Raw genomic sequence first — 21,823 nt, 5'->3', positions numbered from 1 at the left:
TTTGCGATGGTCTAAACAGGAGCGTGGCGAGGGGGGTGTGGGGCGCGCAGGGAGAAGGCCCTCCAGCTCTGTGTCGGGTTTCTCTCCTCTAAAATCCCTTCCTGGGCAACTGGAGAGTCTACGGAGTGAATCCAGAGCCCACAAAACGGAATCCAGTTCTGACGGTCTCTAAGATTCTCTCCCGCCTGTGTGCGCGTGGGCAAATCACCCCGGATCACAGGGATTAGTCTATGGTTTCCCCATACTATCCCTTATCAAAAGCTGATGGTGGAGAGACAATTTACTTTCATAACCTGATCCAGCCACATAGAAGCACACCGTTTTTAAAAGCAGTTTTACATACAGGGTTAGGTGAGAAACTCACCGCTCAGAGGCAAAACCTTCAAAGAGAAGTCATATAAGCAATATAAGATTATAATTATACTGTTCTAAACTGAAAAAGCAGTATCAATTCAGGGAGGCAGTCTCTCTCCATTTTTCATGCTGTGGTGGGACCAGGATCTGGGTCGGGGGCCCAAGGCCACAGGGGCTGCAGCTGAGGCCCCCTGCCCTCAGACCTCCTCTCCACCCCAGGAACTCAGGGCCAGGCTCACTCCCTCCCAGCACTGAAGGGACCATCTCTCCCCTCGAAAACAATCCAGTGGTGTGTGTGAGCATAGAAGATGCCTAACTCGGTGTATTCTGAAAGCACCCCTTTAAAATCTGAGTGAGAACCCATTTATAAATGTTTATACACAGATACGAATCTGCCTCACTACTGCCTTTGAAGCTGTCCACGTGTTGGTTTAAGAGGCCTGCATGAAGCAAGGAGGGGCCACGAACAGAAGCCACCGCGCGGTGTGGGAGGGCGCACTCACAGGAGGCTCGTTCCCCGTTGTTCCTGGTGTTTATGTCCCCTTTGCTCTGGCGCCCTTTCGTCCCCGTCACTTCCTCCATGCGGTAAATCTCCGAGACACACAATTTGGGATTGAACGCAAAGTACATTTTCCCAGCTTTGATGGTCAGGTTGCGGTGGTCCCAGTCCCACAGCTGCTGCAAGTTCTGGTTGTCAAGGACGTAGAAGGAGTAGTTCCTGGAAGCAGAGAGATCAGCATCAGACCATTATCCTTTGCCTCCAGCCACCCTGCTCTGGGGCTCTTCGCCACGTGGCTCCAGAAAACACCGCCTCTGCCGATCAGAGATGGAATTTCTAACAGTATCTAAGAAGGAAGAGTCCCTGTTAACAACAGCAACAATATGATTCAAGGATAATGTCAAAACAGATAAAACACTAATTTGATGACCCCGATTATGCTTCTCACACTAGAAGCTGCTACTCAAATCATTCTCTAGAAACGCCTCTGGTTATTTCTCTCAAGCAGAGTATGTACAACGCACTTGAAATCAGTCCACGGGGGAACAGATATGCTCTGCTACTCAACCGGAACAGCTTACATATTTGCTGTAGAAAGCCTGCCATTATCCTCAGAGTTAAATCCCATCCCATCCCCTCCATGCAGCTCAGCAGGTAGGAGAGAGAACGGGAGTGGGAAATGAGTCAGTTCCTCCTCCAGACGCACCCCACCCTGAAAAGTCTCAGCTCTGGTCACTGGAGAAGGTGGCGGAAGAGAAATGGCCCGAGGGGTGACCCCCCAGGCCACCCATCCAGGCGACAGCAACTTGGTGTCCAACAAGTTCAGGGCGCACAAAGCTGATTTTCAGAGGGCTGGGCCCTCCCGCCCTGGGGGTTTCTCCTGAGCAGGTCTGGGGGGTTGAGGATCTGCATTTTTAACCAGCACTCAGGGGACGCGGACGCTGTACGTGCTGGGACCACACCTGGAGAGGCACTGGTCTAACAGGTGCTGAAGGGGCGGGGGTCCAAAGCTGACCAACTGAGACGCCCACCCCGGCGGGTGGGCACAGAGCAGCAGCCACGGCCGCCTCTGAAGGCGAGGCAGGGGACAGCCAGCATTGGCAGCAGCTAGCCCGCCTCCCCTAGAAAACGCCCACCTCGGGACGGCAGGAGAGCAGACAGCTGCAGCCCGCAGTCCGCACGCATCCGTACACCAGGCGGGCAGGGTCACCGCGCACCGCAGACCTCAGACTGTCCCCTTCCTGCCTCCCACCCCAGCTTGGTCCCGTCTGGGGTTCGCTCCAGCGCCCCCTACAAAACTGAGTCTAGGCACTGGTGCCCCCTTGTGTGGGTTTCCAAGACCCACTCAGGGATCCAGCATACACACAGAGAAGGACAGACCCCGGCCCCCTCCCAGAGCCGGGACAGACCAGACGGAAGCCGGGAGCGCTCCTGTGCCCTGGGGAGATTCAGGCCTCTACCCGCCAGTCAGTCCACAGGGTGAGCTACACGGAAGCCCGGGTCCCGCCCATACGTCCCCCCGGGAGTTCCCGGGCATTCCCAGACGGGGTCCAGGACTAGCGATGCCGTCCACAAGCTGCGCGCGTGCACGCGGGTCCTCAGCTCCTCTGTGGTTCTGTCCGTTCACTCACGGGGCAGCAGGCAGAGGAACGGCGTCACCCGAGCTCCCTGCGGGTCGCGGGGCCCAGAAGGAGCCGCTGCACCGAGGGGGTCCTGCCCCCGGCCCGATAGCCCAGCCCTTCACGAGCCCTGGGCTGCACCCCGTGGGGGCCGGGGAGGGAGGGGCACAGTGAGCCCGCGGGCCCGAAGGCGGCAGCTCGGGAGCCAAGAGGGGTTCCTCTCAGACCCACCCGAGGCCTCAGATTCATCCAGGGCCACCAAGTCAGGCGGCAGAAGTGGGCAGGCCAACAAATCCTTTCCTTTCACCGAGAGCTTGCGCCCCAACATAGGAATATGCTGGAAAATGTGCAAAGGACATACTGTCCAAAGGAACCGAGGTTCAGGCTAGGCACTGCAGGGCCACGTGAGGGGACCAGGCTGCTGGGGCTGCTCCCCAGAGGAGGGGTGTCCGCAGGTGGAGACGGATGCCTCGGGCCATCCCTGCCCTCGGGCTAGTCCCAGCTCTGAAGGACGCTCAGAGGTGTCAACACAAACCCTGTGGGCCTGGCGGCTCCCAGGTGCCCAAGTCATAACTTCGAGGGACAAATTCTCCTTGGTTTCCGAAACCTCTGAGCCCGGAGTGAAGGCCAGTTACCCAGGTCAAACTTCTGGCTCAACCTAGGATGAGGCTTTTATTTTAGTAAACTAATTTCACTAGCAGGGAACATAACCCTACCGAAAATACCTTCTGAACAAAACATCTTCTCCCCAGGGGAGGGAGCATGAATTATAAATCAGAAATTTGACAAATGAATGGCAGGCACACTGGAATTCTACGTATGTGATTAATCACTTTGAAAAGCAAGATTATCTTTTTACAGTAAACATAAACATTTTCTTTATTTTTACAACACTGAGAAGGCCTGGAGCCAGGATACCAACCAATATCAATAAAACCCGGTCGTTATGGAGCCAGAGTAGTGACAGAAAATAAAAATAAAACCCTCATCACAATAATAACCAAGCCATTCACGAGCTGCTTGTCAATACTGTTCTTGTTTTCCCAACCCCAGCTGGCGCCCCGCTGTCCTCACATTCCTTCCGAGATCAGGTGAGGATTAAGAGGTGGGAAAAGGCAGAAACTTGTCTGCACATCTTCAACACACATAAACACAGTTAGATTTTACTGTTTCCTAAAGGAATGGGCTGCTTAACTCAATTGTTCTGTAAATGTGATTTCCTAATTGTTTCTGTCTGCCTTTACATTCAAAATGTATTTTTAAAAACTATCTGGTTATTTTTCTGTCCCTTACACAGACTCCATGGTGCCTGGATTTTATCTGTGTTACCGTCCTTTACCCAGTTCTTCTTAAGGTTGCAAAAAATGTTTGTTCCTATGCTTAGGGTGGGTCCCATCTGCCAAAATGTAGATCACCGTGGGAGGCTATCTCCTTGAGGACATCTATGTATCACCTGCATCAACATTCTAAATGCCCAGCACATATTGTACCCCTGTCTTATTTATGGCTCCAGACTCAGGGCTGTCTTACCTCTGAGTTGTCAACACCACCACCTCCCTCCCTGCTCAGATGAAGGGCAGGAAGGGCCGGGAAGCAGAGGAAGGCAAAGTGCTGGGGATTCTTCTTGTACTTAGAAGACAACGCCAGGTCTAGGGCTGGAACGTCATCTCCAGTCTCACTAGGCAGCAACTCTAGACAAAGCATTTCTTCAGCTTCTCCCCAGCTGGGACAGATGGGGCTGGGGGGGGGGGGGGGGTCGGGGTAGGAAGGAACACTCTCCCCCCCTTTCCAAACTTCACTGACAGACTGGAAAAAAGCAATCACCATTCCCTTTATTTCTCAGAGAAAAAAACCCACAGCCTCTTCCCTGCGGTCCCTAGGGGGCATCAGAACCCAGCACATGCAGGCCGTCTCCAGCACACTGCAGTGGATGGAGGGCTTGGTCTTTGTACAGAGGCTGCCTCTAATCCGTCTGCAACAGAGTGGTTTCGGCCACGTCCAAATCTCCCCCTGAAGTTCAATATTTACACCAGCCTTGGGGGTTCAGCAAGGGTAGGAATTTATATTCACATGTCTCTAGAACCAAACAGATACTCTAAAAATGTTTCCTCTTTGAGTGTTTTAAAAACAGCTTTACTGAGGTATAATTTATCTACCAAGAAAATTTACTCACTGTAAGTTTTTCCAGTTCCGGGAGCTCAGCAAACCCACACAGGGGTCCAGCCATCCCCACGAGGCAGTGTCGGAGCCTCTCCACCCCTCCTCACTCTCAGCACTTCCAAAGCTCTAAATTCCCAGTGGTGCGCAACCTCTGATTCCACCCCCAGCCCTTCGCGGTTTTCTGTCTCCACAGTTTTGCCTTTTCCAGAAATCACCCATTAATGGAATCGTACAATGTGGAGTCTCTCGTGTCTGGCTTTTTTTCACTTAACCTGATGTTTTTGAGGTTCACTCATGCTGTGACATTATTGTTGGGCAGTAACCCATTGTGCCACGTTTTATTTATCTGCTCCTCTGCTGATGGACATCTGGATTGCTTCCAGTGGGGCCTTTATTTGCTGGGGGGGGGGGGGGGGGGGATTCATGAATAATACTCCTATGAGCAATCCTGTACGAGTCTTGTGGGGGCATGTTTTCGTTTCTCTTGGGTAGATACTGGGGTAGATCCTGGAACTGCTGAGTCACATGTCTGACTGTACATTTTTTGGAAGTGCCAAAGAAGTGTTAAAGTATAGCCATGATGCAACCTAATCTTAGAGTTGCAAGAAGATAGAATAAAGCACAAAGTGTTGCACAGCCAATTGGTAGAGACATGAGCAGAGACGCCTGACTGCATCCAAGACTCCGATCCTTATAACCCACCACCTCCATCTAACTCTCATTCTTTTCAGAGCAACTATCCTTGGTGGCACCAACAAATCTGAAATTTTAACTCATTTTTCTGATGCTATCACAAAACAGGGTTGTTCAGAATCAGGGAATTTTTTCAGATAACAGAAATATCTTCTTTTTCAAGGGCTTACAAATTAGCCATTTCATAGAAATCTTGTATGTGTGTATTCCAAAATCCACTTCCTTCCAAAATAGCAGAACTTTGGTCTTAATGTCTAAGGTTACTACTCCAGAAACACATCACCTTTCACAGAGCGATGTCCTCAAGGAAGTGCTGGCCATCTGAATTTTGCTGGCTTACCTTTAGACCACCTATGTTGTCTGGCCCCTTTCTCCGGAGCCAAGCAGCCCTGCTGCCTGTTCCCACTTGATTTTGCCCTGTGTCCATCGTGGTCCTGGACGTCAGATTCTAGAATCAGCTCACTCAGAGTGAGGACTAAGAGGTCTACCCCAGGTAACGTTCTTGAATTTCATATTCTGGACTTGACTTTGCAGTCTGGGCTATTCAGGAGACATTTGGGGACTGGTCTCCGTTCCAATTTGGAAAGCAAAGGGTGACACATAAAAAGGATTTATGTGCTACCAATTTGTCTGTTCAGCATCAAAACAAAAAGCTATAAAACTTTCTTCCCACTGGACCAAGTGGAAGCACTTATTTGGTCATGAGAGGTATAAGAAAAAGCATACTTTAAGACAGCAGTGTGACAAGAAAATATCTAGGCAAAAAATCAAAGTGTTTCAGGGACATGCTTATGAAGAAGAAGAAATAAAGGGGTAAAACAGTGGTTTCCAATTTGGCCACACACTGAAATTACCTGGCAATCTTTAGAAAAGTACTGATGCTCGGATCCCACCCCTAAACGTTCTGACTGAATTGGGATGGAGTGCAACTTGGGCATCAGGATTCCTAAAAGACCCCCGGATGACTCTTATGTATAGCAAAGTGTGGGAACCCCTGGGGCAAAAGTCATCTTGGCTTATAGCAAAAGCACTTGGAAGTGAAAGGTTCTACTAACACTCTGGTAACTCAAACGTCCTGAAGAGGTTCCACTGCCTATCCAAATTATAACCTCCACACCTGGGTGCGTAACAGCTTACGTAATCCTAATACCACCTACCTCTCCAGCATTTTTTGCCAAACAGGTCCCAGGACGCCCCAGCTCGTTGCCTCTGCTGCTGCCGTCCTGTCCTGAAACGCCTTTCTTCACCCTCTGCTCGCTGAGCATTTCCAGAAACCCTCCAAGGCCCATCTCCAAAGCCAGCTCTTCTCAGAAGCCCGTGTGATCTTTCTTAATCAGATATCTGACTCTTTTTCATGCCCATGGCATGTGCCTTTTCTTTCCCTGTGGCACTCTGCAAACTTCACTCAGCACTGCTGGCATTTATCTACTTAGCATCTTCCTTTCTTTTCTGCTTCCTTTGAACTTTTCCTTTTTCTTTCTTTTTTAAGGTTTGAGTGGAAGATTGGCTCTTTTTAAAGCTCATTTTGCATTCTTTATAGTTTTAGGTGTACATATACTAATTCATAGTTTTTACAGTTCACTTTTTTTTTTTGGCCATACCACGTGGCTTGTGGGATCTTAATTCCGTGACCAGGGATCGAAACTGCATCCCCTGTATTGCAAGGTATGCCCTGTATTCCTAACCACTGGACCAATGGAAGTCCCCACAACTTTTAAAGGTTATACTCCATTTGTAGTTACTATAAAACATCAGCTATGTTCCCCATGTTGTACATTTTATCCCTGTAGCTTATTTTATACATAATAGTTTGTACCCCCTACTCTCCTATCCCTATAGTCCCCACCCCCTCTTCCTCCTCTGCTGGTAACCACTCATTTGTTCTCTGTATCTGTGTGACTCTTCTTATAAGGGTGAGGGGAGCAGGTGAAGGGGCTGGACCTAACCTCCTTCCTAAGCCTGAGGAGGAGAAATACAGAATTGAGTCGCCACTGGTCACACCTGACCCAAAGCCAGCTGCACGGGCACTTATCACAAGCAAGGTTACGACCCAGACCATTTTGGTCATGGGTGAGGAAGGCAGTCAAAGGAACACAGTTCTCGGGAAAAGAGGCTAGGTTCTCAAGTGCTCCAGCTAAAGAGAAAGCCTCTCAGCAATGGCAGGAAGAAATCCAAGGCTAGAAGCTCAGCCTCCTCAGGGTTACCAGGGCTACTGGAGCTACTGGTAGCCGATCAGCAGGCTCACCACTGCCATCCTCACCACTGCCATCCTCACCACTGCTATCCCCTGACAAATGAAGTACTAAGAACAGGGGAGGCCTGAAGCTTCGCTGAGCCTGGAAGTGGCCCAAACACCTAAGAGACGACATGCATCTGTAAGAAGACCCCACTGGGGCTTTGGGCATTACACAAGCTTCAGGTAATAAGAAATACATTATAAATATATTTGCAAATAAAAATCACACTTTAATTTTCAGCTACACTTGAGTGCATAATACTTTCAGTTAACACACCACTTGATAGGTAATCACGTTATGTAATAATTCCTAATAAAAATTAATTAAACTCTCCTGGTAGCTCTCCCCTCTATATGTATCACTTGCTCAACCTGGGCGGGGGGAAAAGTGTATCCTCAAGCAGAAGGAAAACCTGCATGTACCAATACGCTAAAGAAGAGGTGCTTACCATCACCAGAGTTTCCAGAAAAACCTACTTCGAGGAAAAGGAAAAATAGCTGTCCTAAAATTCATTTTAAAATTTACTACAACCAACAACTACCATCACCTCAAACTGGAAGAGCCTTGGCTTGCTATGTTGGTGACCTGGGACATTGGGCTGAGCACAGCGGCAGCCTTGGTGGATTCACCAGGAGGACATTTTTCTAAAGAATCAGGGTTCCCAGCGGGGAGGACACTGTGCTTTTCAAGGATGGAATGAAGTGCTGCCCCCCTCTCTTTGGCTGTATCAGATGGTGGAATTTTAAGAATTTAAGACTGACCAAGAGTGAGTCTGAGAAAAGCAGGAAGGCTGTAAGGAAACCCTTATGTGGTAACTTTATCCATCGGGGCACATAAATCAGCAAAGACAACCTTTCTCATGACCTTCCCATCTCTTGCTTTCCTAAATTATTTCCCCAAATTCTCTTTAGAAGGAGTCAACTCATTAATGGATGTCTCCTTTTATTTCGAAGCATTAGCTTAAAGCAGGCAAGAATTATATTTAATGGGGCGCGTGTGAAGAGAAGCGCATGTACACAGGAACACCCGGGGTGAATGCGGCGGGAAGCTGCCCGTGTGTGCGCAGCAATGGAAGCACCCACTTTCATTCCTCAAGCGGCGAATGGCCTCCGGCGAGGCTAAAACCCTTATCACAAAGCGCATCTCTGCAGAAGGCAAACATTCCATCAGTAGGGCAAATCCTATGGGCTGATCAATAGAAACAATTCTGTGAATCAAGATTTCTTTGTAACAAAATGAACTGTTCAGACGCCTCCAAATCTCTGGCGTTCCAACACATCTGAAAAGATGGAATAGCTTTTACGTAGTGGATCACAGCATCCCGAGGGAGACAAGGGGCCCGGGACGAGGCGAGCTGTTCAGCCCGCTCTCTGCGCTTTTGGTCCCGGCCACGTCCCTGTCTGCAGCTTTGCTGGCCACAGGCAGACACCCGACCCCACGCTGGAGCCGGGCGGCGGGAGAGCGTCAGCGGCTGCAAGCGGAGCTCTTACCCCTCGAGCTGCTCCTCTCCTAGAATCTGGCGCAGGTTCTTCAGGAAGGACAAGGAGACCAAGGCGTGGGAGTGGCGGATCTTCACGTAGCCCGTCACCACCTCGATGAGCCCCATGAAGTTCTCCAGCTCCGAAGCGATGTTGTCTGTGGTAGGGGGACAGGGTTAGTGCGCGCCTTGACACAAGGGGGACACACATGGTTTCTCGCAGACCCGTGTGGACAGCATTTCAGCTCAGATCTTGTTTCCCTGGCGCCCCTGAGACGCGAGGCCTCCCAGGATCCCTGCCCTTTGTCAAAAACGCTTTTCCCTAAGCGTGGCTTTCAACTCCCGTTGCCTGGGATGGGCCCCCGAGGCAGGGGGAGGGCAGTTTCTAGAAGGCTGAGGACTGCAGCTCCCAGGCTGATTAACAGAATGTAAAATCGTAAACACCAGACTGCCAATTAGTTGAGGCGGACACATCCAGGGAACATCTCTAATATGCTCTGTCAACAGCACTGCCTCCACAGTAGAAGGGCATGACTAAACAAACAATGTTTTCTCCGTCTCACTAGGAACTGCTTCTGCTGCATTCCTAGTTCCTAAGATACAGTGATCTATATTTAAAGACTCCATCATACTAAGACTGCAAGAAAATGCACCAAAATATTAACAATGGTTATTGGCAGGTAATTTTCAATAATTAACTTCTATGCGTCAATTTTCTAATGCACATATATGATTCTCACAGGTGGAAAAGAGTTGGGAACATCATTGCTAACACATGTGCAAAAATGACAAGATGTATGAACAATGTATTTTCTTCACTCTTACAGCCTTTTTCTCATAGTAATTAAAAAGCATAAACTTCAGTTCAACTTATGCCAAAATTACAAGGCATACTATAATGAACTGGATGTGATTCAACCAATGGAATTGTACTGTGTATGACCTGTGAAGGCATAGTTAATAAAAGGTTCTGTTTTGCTTTCAACTGATGAACATCAAAGAATACAGGTACATAGGCAAGGCCCTATGTTTCTGTACAGTGTGACGGTTTTCCAAGAGAAATGGAGAAATTCAAGTTGTAAAGACTAGCGGTTGCCTCCAGTTAATGTTTCAGGGAAAAGATTCTGAATTAAACATGTGGCGGGACTCACGACTTTTCGGTCAAGGCTGAGGAGGGGCCTTTCCAATAAGATGTCCAACCAATCTCCTGCGGTGGACATGAACTGGAAGCCACACTGCATGATCACACACCGATATGTACCAGTTCCTCCTCAAACTATTTAGTAAACTATACTTCCTGATTCATGGATCAAAGTTTTTAAAAAATATTTTGAGGATGCACATGTGCATGCTCATTCAGTCACGACTTTGCGACCCCATGGACTCTATCTAGCTCACTAGGTTACTCTGCCCATGGGATTTCCCAGGCAAGAATCTTGGAGTGGGTTGTCATTTCCTTCTCCTATTCTGAGGACAGAAATATCAAAATAAAAGAAGGGTTAGGCACTTAAGGCTTTCTTGGTGGCTCAGACAGTAAAGAATCTGCCTGCAATGCAGGAGACCTTGGTTGGATCCCTGGATTGGGAAGATACCCTGGAGAAGGGAATGGCAACCCACTCCAGTATTTTTGCCTGGAGAATTCAACAGACTGAAGAGCTGGTGAGCTATGGTCCATGGGGTCACAAAGACTTGGACAAAACTGAGCGACTAACACTCTTAGGCACTTAAAGGGTACGTTCTAGGAAATGAGGAACTCTATTTGAGAAATTAGGAAATCTAGTAAGAGCACAAAGACTGAAACTTCAGAATACCATGAAAGTCATAAAATTCTAGCTGTGTGGAAATAAAGTTATCTCTGTTGTGAAGGGGTGAAAGGTGTTGTGAAAATCAAGGGCTATCCAAAATTCAAAAAAACTAAGCAGAAATCTTGATGCTGTCATCTCTAAATCCTAAGACTAGCACTCACTCACTGCACAAACAGTACCAATATTAAGGGAAAGTAAATGCACAGAATGCTGTGTGCAGTGCTGAGCCGCTCAGTCGCGTCTGACTCTGGGTGACCCCATGGACTGGATCCCACCAGGCTCTTCTGTCCATGGGATTCTCCAGGCCAGAATACTGGAGCGGGTTGCCATGCCCTTCTCCAGGGGATCTTCCCCACCCAGGGATGGAACCCAGGTCTCCCGCATTGCAGGCAGATTCTTTACCATCTGAGCCACCAGGGAAGCCCTTCAAACCATATAATTTTTTTTTTTAAGAATTTAGGAAAAAAGTCCCTTTCAACCTCAACACCTTCTTACTATATTTCTTCTAGCTTAGGAAACTATCAGTACCTTCATTAAGTGGTTCCAGTGGCAGAGAATTTAAGGCACCATTACTAGAAACCTTTGTCAATTACAGATCAGAACTGAAAATATCACCAAATAAGTCCACCGGAAATGCTTCACACATGCAATTGTCCAGAACACCATCTACTGCAAATAGTGGGGAATCCTACAGAGGGTGGGGAGACTGAAGCTTCAAATGCATGCTGACATACATATCCTTGTATCTCTCTTGGTTCTCAGAAGTAAACTTGGGAGATGGGCCAGTTTTGGACTGAATAAAACTTTAAACTGATATCATTAAACCCCTCCCTTGCTCAGTCTCTTCCACATATCCAAGTAACCAAGACTCTCTGGACTTAAAGCTCTGAGGCCTTGGCTCTGGCTGGAGTCTGCTGAGTCACACCTCTGATCCATCCGTCTCTCCTGGGGTTTGGATGTGTTGAGACATGCATATCCTGCATAAGATGTGACTTAAGAGAGATGAGGGCTGACCCTGTGCAGAAATAAACGCTGTGCCCATGGCTAAAATGCCACCTGCCTTTCAATCTCTCACTCTCTCTTTTTTTAATCGCAGGGGCACTGAGCACGTGGCTTATGCACCATGTTGTTTTTCTAGGCCCATAGTTTAGTTGTGACTCACGGACGAGAAGGGAAAGCTCAACAAAAGAAAACCAGGAGGTCTGGCCCTCTCTTCCAGGAAGAGGGAATACTCACTGCCGCGTCGGATGTTGATGAGCAGATTGCCTTTGAAGATGGTGCATCCTTGGAGCATCTGAGCAGAAGTGACAGAATCAATGGTCTTCGTCTTCTTTTCTTCCTCACACACTTTGGGACAAGGGCCTTCGCAAGGGATGCAGTACATGCTGTTGAAAATAAAACCACCCAACACACTGAGAGCTGAGTCTGTCTTCCTGCATTAGAAAAATTCTCAAAAGATGTGCTTTTAATCCAGGTGTCTTTACTGTCCACATTACAGAAAGCAACTGGCAGAAGCATTCGAGCGGTCATACTGTTTCTCATTCCCAAGCCTGCCCAGGGTAAGCCACTCAAATGGCAATGCAAAGGAGAAACTGACTACAAAGGAAAAGCGTGCTGCCTATTTCCAGACAAAACACATGAGACACCCTTGAGGCATGTGTGTGTCATAGGCTGGGGCTGGTGAGCCAGCTGGTCCCATGTGCGAGAAACAGCCTTGCACAAGGGAGACACCAGGGGATCCCAAGGAGAACAGAGCTGCTCTCTGAGGTCATGGGCCCCGCTGGCGTACCCGGAGGAGCCACTGGGAGAGTGGACGGGGACGCCGAAGGGACAGCAGTGTCCCCGCTGCTGACCGGAAGCTAACTCCTGCAGCCGGCAGCCCGGGGCGGGGAGGGGGGGATTCCAAAAGGCACGTGCCATAGCACAGATCCATTATTTTCTTGCTAAAGCACAACTGAAATAATTTCTTGACAGCGTTTGGCAGAAACTTGTAAATTGATCCAAATGTTGTTTTTGCTGCATACACAATAAAAACAGGAACTTCCACTGCTTTGTAATGAGCTCCTATTTCACACGCAATCTTGAACATGCCACAAACCCAGCAACAGCCAGGGACTAGCGAGTGACCTTGGTACTTTTCCTTATTTAGGGAATAGCGGACAAAACACGACTCCAACTCTCTGAACCACAGAAAGCTGGGTCAATTTCCAAACTAAATAAATGATACAACATTATGGGATGCGTGTGTAATACGATGGTGAACTGGAGAGCCACTATATTTACATGATTATTCTTGAATGATCTTTCAAATTTCATGAAGATAAGTGAGAAACATCCAGGAAAGCAGTGTAAGTTAAAGCTCTAAGCATTAAGTACCGCCCTCCATCACTGAACTTTACTGCATATCTAAGGCAAAGATGAAGGGCTTTGTTTAAAAGCTTATAGACAAATACAATTTCCCTACTGTTTTCTTATTTCACGTTGGGAGAACAGGAGGGAAGGTTTCCAGAGGAAATGGGCAGACCATAGTGACAGAGGTTTCCCCTTTCTCTGATATCACAACACTTTCACTTCTAGAGACTGCAGCAGCTTTTCCTCAGCATTCCTTGTTGATCTTTTATTGCTTCTACCTTACCTACATACCATCTAATACCCCACCCCCCTTTTTAAAAACTTGGTGTGAAATAATTACAGACACACAGAAAATTACAAAAATAGTACAGACGGGTTCTGTGTACCCTTCACCCAGTTCCCTCTGATGGCACCATCCTACAACACGATGACGCAGCACCCAGCCCAGGAAACTGACACAGGCACGATGCCCGCGTGCACTTCCACGTCCCCTCATCACCTGAGTGATCACCGCAGCGAGCCGGCCCGCCCCCACCAGCATCTCCCGTGTGCTGCCCGTTCCGTCATCCTGCACCCATGTGTCTAACTCGGGGCCGCCACTCCCCTGTTCTCCACCTCGGTAATGGTGTTATTTTCAGAATCTTATATAAATGCAATCATCAGGTGTGTGACCTTGTGACTGGTCTGTTTTTTTTTTACACAGCATAATGTCCTTGAGATCCATCCATGTTGTGTGCGTCTGAGTAGTTTGTTTCTTTTTATTGCTGACTGATATTCCAAGGTGTGCTGGATCACGGTTTGCTTGGCCATTTACCTATTGTGGAGCATCTGTGCTATTTCCAGGCTGTGGCTCTTACAGCTGCTACCGACGGCTGTGCACATGTCTTTGCGGGAACTCAAGTCTTCATCTCTCTGGAGTAAATGCTCAGGGGGATAACTTCTGGGCTGTAGGTTAAATGTATGTTTTCTTCCCCTGACATTTTATTCAAATAGCAATTTCTGAGCCAAACACCTTTCTTAAAATGTCTAGGAATCAGCTAGTACTTTAAAAAATGTTTTTCTAAGGAAGTGCTCTGATTGCATGTTTATAGTTTAAGCTTCCTCAAACCCATTCTGCTACTGAGAGGGTATAAACAGTATTAAAAATAAGTATTTTAAATAAGTGTCAAAGAGGCCTTAAACCCTGAGGAGGGGGTTGTTATTAGTTCTTGATGGTGTTTTCTTTTAAAGTGAAAAAGGCAGTATCTGTAGCTTTGAAGTGACTGCGAGCATGAGTAGGAAAAATAAGAGCTTAATTCTTCAAAGGATGAATTCCAGTAGAAGAAGCTGTCACAGGGCACAGCGCCCCCTACTTCACCCACGACTCTGGCAGCTGCAAACGACGGAATGCCTCCAGCATCAAAAGGAACACACCGGCAGGGCAAAAAAGCCACGAGCCCCCTGGCCATGCATCAGCTGCCCCATCTCAGCCCCCAGCCCGGGGAGGAACTGTGTCGGTGGCGATTTTGTGGCTAAAGTCGTGTCCGAGTCCTGTGAGTCTGGGCAGGAACTGTGGTGGAGCCTAAACTGGGTTCCAGGCACTGCCCAGGGCCTGGCAAAGCCTTTTTAAGTTCTAGGGCTGCCAATAAAATGTGAGCAAAATGTGGCAGATTTATTTTGGGTGGAATATGTATACTCCACAATTCACCAGTATCCTTGGCACATTTACCATTTTAAAGTATTTAGAGTAATTTTTACTATTACAGTCGTTACAGAAATGATGACAGGTAGAGTGTTCTACATTTTATACTATGAAATAATGTGAGCGTTATCTCTGATTTGAAGTTAAGCCTATGGAAGCAGCAACATCTCCAAATATTACACCGGAAACAGATGCCCCTTTACCAAGACTTGCTTGATGAGGTTTGCAGAAACAAGGCAGCAAACAGAAGGGAAATTACACATTACACTCAAAATGAAGATTTCCTTTTCCAGCGGTACTGTATATTTGTAAAATAGCTTTATTTTTTAAAAACCTGAAATGGAAGGCTCCTCTGGTGTAGTCACGAAGCAGGCATTTTTAGTCCATTCCATCAGAAGGACTCCTTGAGAGTTCTCTGCTCTGCTCCAGAGGCGGGACCAGCAACCCCAGGTCTCAAGCCTTACCTTGCTTGCAGGGTTATAATCCTATATTTGTAAGAATTGCTTTTTCAAAAACTGAAAACCAATAACAGCTTCACAGAAGTCCAGCTGCATGCACGAGAGGGATGCTGTTTGCTGTCAGGAACTTCTTTGCTTCCAAAGCTTAATGTCCAGGAAGGAAAATGAGACACAGGGAAAACTGAGGGATGGTGAAGGCTGTGTGCGTAGCAATGGGACGGAACACACTGCTTGCTCGGAGTGGAGGACAGAAGCCAGTGCTAAGAGCCTACGCCTGCTCACTGCCTCACGGATGCTGCTGGGGTTGCTCCATCTTCCCTCCCATACTTCCAAAGCCTTCACTGGTCTAGTGCTCAGCAGCCCTGGAGGTGTGAAAACCTCAGTCTACAGTCTCCCGCTGCCCACCGGCTCTGGGGGAGAGCCCCGCATGCGCACAGGGAGTCAGGGACCTCCTGGGACCTGAGCCAGCAAATCAGGTACTCCATTCCAACCGTCCAGGCGGGCCGCTTCCAAACCAGAAGACCTGCCCATTGCGCCTGGCGCCATCAGCAGCCGGAGTCACGCCGGCGCTCCGCAGTGCCCCGACTCCCTTAGCCTCCCCAGGGCCGCGCCCAGATGGAGCCAGGCCGCGCCTTCCCGCGCCCACACTGACCTCTGGCTCCCGTTGCGGATGAAGCCCGACGGGCACTCCTGCATGCACTCGCCGTCGTGGATGACGAAGCCCTCCGAGTCGCTGCTCTCGGCGTTGGGGATGTTGGCGCAGAAGTCGCGGTCCACGCAGCGCCAGCCCTCGAAGCGGTAGGTGTTGGGCGGGCAGCTGGGCACGCAGACGCCGGCGTAGTAATAGTGGCGGCAGGCCACGCAGGCCGTGGCATTGTCGGGCGCGCTGCAGCTGCCCAGGCACTCGGGGTGGCAGCACTCGTGGGTCTCCGTGCACGCCCGCTTCCCGCACGCGCTGGGGCACACTGTGGGGACAGGCAGGGCGTGAGACCGCTGGGCGCCGGGGCCCCCACCCGGCACCCCCCAGCCACCAGCCGCCGAGGGGCCGAAGCTTGAATCCCCAGTGTTACATGTTGAGAATTTCGCTGGGGCAGGGAGCAAGCACTCTGCACTTCGAGTCAGGTGAGCAGGGTTTAACATCCAGCCTCTCCTAGTTGACTCCGTTTGGTCTTGGAGGAGTGCTTAAGGATCTCTGACCTTGATCCTCTCTTTTCTCACCTACAAAACGGGGTAGTAACCCCCATCTTGGAAGGTTACCTGTGTTATGGGTGAAACCCTGGAAGCACTATGTGGACCACAGTTTATTATTACTTTAGAAGGCTTATATGCGCTACTCAATCTGCATTTTGCATGTGTTCCTTACTGAAATATCTTTTAACTATTTCTGATATCTGTAAATATCTTTAAATAGTGTGCAGAAATGCTCATTTACTTTTAAAATGATTAATGCTCATTTACTTTTAAAATGATTAAAACTAGAATGTGCTAAAGATGATACTATTCAGTTGACAAATCAGCTTTAGAAAGTTTGTGTCTGCTTGTATCATACCAAAGGTCTCACCCCAGATAAACAATGATATTAACCTATTCATGTACCACATCCTAATATATCACAGAGAAGACCCCTGTCTCATGGTTTTTCTCACATGTAAGAGCGGATGGGTGGGCAGTGTCTCCAGCCCAGAGGACCATAAGATATCATTACAAACCATCTCCCGTGAGCCCGTCTATGTTAAAGACAAGTGAAAGGAATATCTAAAAAAGCCAGAGAGCCACAATTCTTGTCCCAAACAGATGAGCTGGCATTTATTTCTATAACAATGCCATAAGGATCACACTCTAGGGGCCTTAGAGCAGTGTGCCTTTCTAGCAAAGGTGCCTTACTAACTCTCCGTTAGCCTTATTTAGCAAATAAAGTATAAGTCAACAAAATAGGAAATCTGGTTTGTATTATCTGCTTCCTACTTTTTCCATGAGTTGGAAAACACAAAATTATTTAAATATGTAGATTATTGACTCTGACATGCATTATTTAGTGAAGATTCTATTATTGTTTTTCTTTGTAATAAAAAAGATGAAAAACTCAGAAATCAGATTAAAAACTACATTGAACACCTAGTCTGCCTGTCCACAATGGCACTTTATCAGTACTTCCAAGAACACTCCCCCACCAGATCATTTGCTGTGCATGTGCATGCACATACAAATGTAAACATCTATAAAAAAGGATCAAGTCATTCTGAAAGCATTTTCTGGCATAACATACTGTGAATTCGACAATAATTTAACAGCTGTATCGCATCCCTAGTATAATACATCATAAGTTGTAATCAGTTTCCTGCTATTAGACATTTCATTTATTCCCAACAATTTATTAGGACAATGAGCAGTCAATCTTCATGAAAATTCTTAATTATTTCAACAGAATCAATTTCCAGAGTTAGCCTTCCCGGGTTGAACTGTCCTCTGGGAAGTTGATACCAATCTACACATCTGGTAGCTACATGCAGGAGTACCTATTTTATTGCCAAAAAGTGCATTTAAAAACAGCTGTCAGAACTTGGACATTCAAATGAATACTGTCACCTCGAAAGAAACAAATTCTCATGATACTGTCAGGCTTAAAAAAACTTTTTGCAGGTTTCTCCTCTGATCATCGTCTTTTGACTGAGACAAATAGGTGACCTTCCATTATTCATTCTTATCTATTTTGGTAATAGAACCTTGATTTTTAATTAGGCATTTTGCCACCTATCTAGCTATTACATCTCCCAGCCGCTCCTATAGCTAAAAGCAACCTAGGTTCTACCTAGTGAGTAAACTTTTAGTTTACTCGCTGCTGCTGCTAAGTCGCATCAGTCGTGTCCGACTCTGTGCGACCCCATAGACGACAGCCCACCAGGTTCCCACGTCCCTGGGATTCTCCAGGCAAGAATACCGGAGTGGGTCGCCAGTTCCTACTCCAATGCATGAAAGTGAAGTCGCTCAGTCATGTCCAACTCCTAGCGACACCATGGACTGCAGCCTACCAGGCTCCTCCGTCCATGGGATGTTCCAGGCAAGAGTGCTGGAGTGGGCTGCCATTGCCTTCTCCGAGTTTACTCACTTGCTAGTAGCAAATGTTTGGGGTGGAAGTTCCCAGAAAAGTGCTTCAAACAAAGGGGGTATGCCTGTCATCCTTGCTGGCTAAGATACAGGTATAATGCCTGAAGCTCAAGCAGCCATACTAGGCCACAGTTCAGTTCAGTTCAGTTCAATCGTTCAGTTGTGTCCGACTCTTTGCGACCCCATGAATTGCAGCACGCCAGGCCTCCCTGTCCATCACAAACTCCCGGAGTTTACTCAAACTCATGCCCATTGAGTCGGTGATGCCATCCAGCCATCTCAACCTCTGTCGTCCCCTTCTCCTCCTGCCCCCAATCCCTCCCAGCATCAGGGTCTTTTCCAATGAGTCACAAGGTGACCCATTAAGAACAATGCAGCAAGATCAAAGGAACTTGGTCCTTCATGACTGTGCAGCCAGTAGGCTGACCCTGGACTGCTTACCTCTAGATTTCTCTACATGAATAAGAAATAAACTTGTGTCTTGTTTAAGTGCCTGCTATTTGTTAGATGCAGCTGAACAAATCCCAACTGAGAAGTGCCTTTAGAGCCACGTATAAGCAAAGAAGAAGACTGTGACTGTTGGTTTATGTCATTGTTGTTTACTAGAATTGCCTCTCAATGATTTCTGGCTGTTTCCAAAAGCTAATCTACCCAATCAATTACAAGGAGTCACATCAAAAAAGCATGTTATTGTAGGAGTTCCTAAAATGCTGTGTCTATGGAAGGCAGCATCTTGAAGCTGATACCACCAACTTGTATCTGCAGTAAATGCACACATGCATGACACACACTGGACTCTCAGATATCACACTTGATCTAGTAATCACAGATTAAATGACTATTTAAGTTCAAAATATCCATCACAGAGGTAACTTCAAGGCCCAAGATCTAAAGAAGGAATAACTTTGCAAATCCTAAGTTCAGGTTTTTAAACTAAAAACAAGGGAAAATAAGTCTACCTATCCTTCATCGAATCATCCACCTAGCAACTATTTATTGAGTGTGTGCTGTAGCTGTGTGCCAGACCCTGTTCTTAAGGGGTGGATAATATACCAGGTAAGCACAGGAGTCAAGTGGTGGTACATAGCCTGCCCTGGGCATCTGGGTGCCCAGGAAGGCTTCACAAAGGTTTGAGGCTGGAAATGAAAGCTAAAAGCTGAGGAGAAATAAGGATGACACAGATGAAATCATGTGTAAAAGCAATTGAGTTGCTGCGATGAGAGAAGTGGGTGCTCGTGTAGATGGCAGGGATCCAGTAACAGGTGATGCTGAGAGAGAAGAGGAGAGCAGCTCAGAGAGGCCTCAGAAGCCTGTCCAAGGCATTTTGGCTCAGTGGCGGACAGTGGGCATCACTGAAGGTTTCGGGCAGGAGAACACGATGGTCTGATTTTCATGGTAGAAAGAGGTCATCCGGCAGCAGCACAGAGGGTATGATGACCAGAGGGGGCTATGCTAGAAGAAGCGGGATCAAGCCAGAGAAGAAATGTTCCACCGTCCCTACAGAGTTCACATAATACAACAGATCTGTGAGGTTCACAGAGTTAAAAATGAAACTAACTGTAGAAACCGTGCTCATTTGTCATAGCACAGACCTGCCCTATTGAGCATACATTCCCGTTCAGAGCGCGGAAGGCCCCAGGGCTGCTCACTGGCCATCAGCCACCACCAGGCTTGTGTTTGCAGGAACGAACAGTGGCTAAGAATATTATGCTCCTCATCAGAGACTAACTAGGAACAATATCTACTTGTAAAACCCTTTTTTCCTTGCTTACAATTTAAATAAAATGTTACATTATCAATAAAATGATGAGTAGCAGACATCAATATCAAATAGGTATTAATGTAGTGCTAAAGACTAAAAGCATTTGAAAGCATATAAAAATGCCCTGTGTACGCTTAGACTCAAACACAAATGTTGGGCATCTCCAGTACGAGAAAGAGAAAGAAAACCTGACCAAGCATCTGTGGATGATGTTTTGCACTGTGCTCCCTATTCCACTGGAAATGGCATCTCTGGGCAGTGGTCCACTGCAGCACACGCCCCTTCCAGGGGTGCACCGTTAGTCAATTCCTGCCACAGCAGCACACGGGCTAGGGAGGCAGCATTTTGTTTCAGCAATGGGAGCTGCCTCAGAAGGAATTTCGGTAAAAGCTTAAATTAGGGAAAATCCTGTTCCTAGACAGGACAATTCCTCTTAAAGGGATCACAAATCACGACCACAAATCTTTCACTTTACATGACACCACTGTGCACAAACACGTATCAAATACTTTGGGGGAATAAAAACAGGGTATGATGTGGGGGGGGGGGGGCCATTTGCTGAAGGATAAACTCAGGGGTGGAAGCCAGAGTTCCCCTGGCTGCGGCACGATCCATGAGGGCTCTGGGAGGCGGGCAGGAGAGCCCGAGGAAGTTCAGGATTAGACAGTCCTGGAGCCAGCCCCAGAAGCCCGCTGTAAATTTTGCCTCATCTCAATGTATATAAATATTATTAGTGTTCAGGACTATTAAGGGATTTCTTGAAAAGCCCCGGGCAGTGTGTCTAGCCAGCAGACGGATGGCTGCTCCACACGAGTGCCAAAACTTAAAATTTAGTACAGTTACCAAATTTCCAATCACAGAGCTATGGGAGAAAGGAAGGAACGTCTTCCTTGGCTTCCATGAATAAGGGGCACACCTAGCATGATGAAAGGCATTTCTGCTTCTAAGAATAAAAGGGAAATGGAAGGTGCTATAAACTAATAAATACACAGAGGGGAAAGCAAATTGATTTTGCCCATGAGATCTTTCCAGTCATTGGAATTTTTACAATGACCAACAATAAAAACAAAGGCCTATGTAAACTGTTGAGAAAGCTAACAACAGGTCCCGCATCTGCACTGAAAGGAGTCATTCTGGGCCACAATCCCATAAAAATGAGGCACTGCGTTTAAAAGCTCATTTTCTTCATTTTGGGGGACAGGGAAAAAGTCACATACATCAACCTTTAACTCTCTCCTTCCCTCCCTGGAGTCCTTGTATTTATTAAATTCTTTCTAGGGATTTTCAAAACGTTTCTTTCTTTTCTTGCCAGTAAGCTCCTTAACAATCTTTACTTCAGAGAAACTATTTTTAAAAACATGTTTTGGAAGAGAAGATGGAGAACTCAACCTCTTCATACAAGAAAAAGACAGGAAAGGGACCACTTAGTCACACGAGTTTAAAAAACACAAACATTTTACCCCAAATAATTTCAAAAGGACAGAACCAGTTCATGGATGCTGAAATAAGGTCAAGTTTCTGTATCAAAATCCAGACTAGTGTAGGGTTCTCTTAGGTATTTCTGGGTACCCAAAGGGACATACCAGTTCCACATAAAAAGAGGGCACCTTTCCTAAGAGAC

The 21,823-nt window shown here is 47.3% G+C and overlaps 1 protein-coding gene across 1 annotated transcript in view; it reads right to left on the bottom strand.

The window, feature by feature from the left end:
• Positions 1-21,823, bottom strand: part of IGF1R (insulin like growth factor 1 receptor) — a 293,719-nt gene that overhangs the window by 43,473 nt on the left and 228,423 nt on the right. Inside the window, exons 3-6 of the mRNA XM_020910910.2 lie at positions 15,988-16,300; positions 12,081-12,229; positions 9,053-9,197; positions 858-1,072 (exon numbers count right to left, since the gene is read on the bottom strand). Coding sequence (XP_020766569.1) covers positions 858-1,072; positions 9,053-9,197; positions 12,081-12,229; positions 15,988-16,300 — 822 coding nt within the window. The remainder of the gene's footprint in view (positions 1-857; positions 1,073-9,052; positions 9,198-12,080; positions 12,230-15,987; positions 16,301-21,823) is intronic.

This window comes from Odocoileus virginianus, chromosome 16 (genome assembly GCF_023699985.2).
Source record: "Odocoileus virginianus isolate 20LAN1187 ecotype Illinois chromosome 16, Ovbor_1.2, whole genome shotgun sequence".
Lineage (NCBI taxonomy): Eukaryota > Metazoa > Chordata > Mammalia > Artiodactyla > Cervidae > Odocoileus > Odocoileus virginianus.
This window is presented reverse-complemented; position numbering and strand designations above follow the sequence as displayed.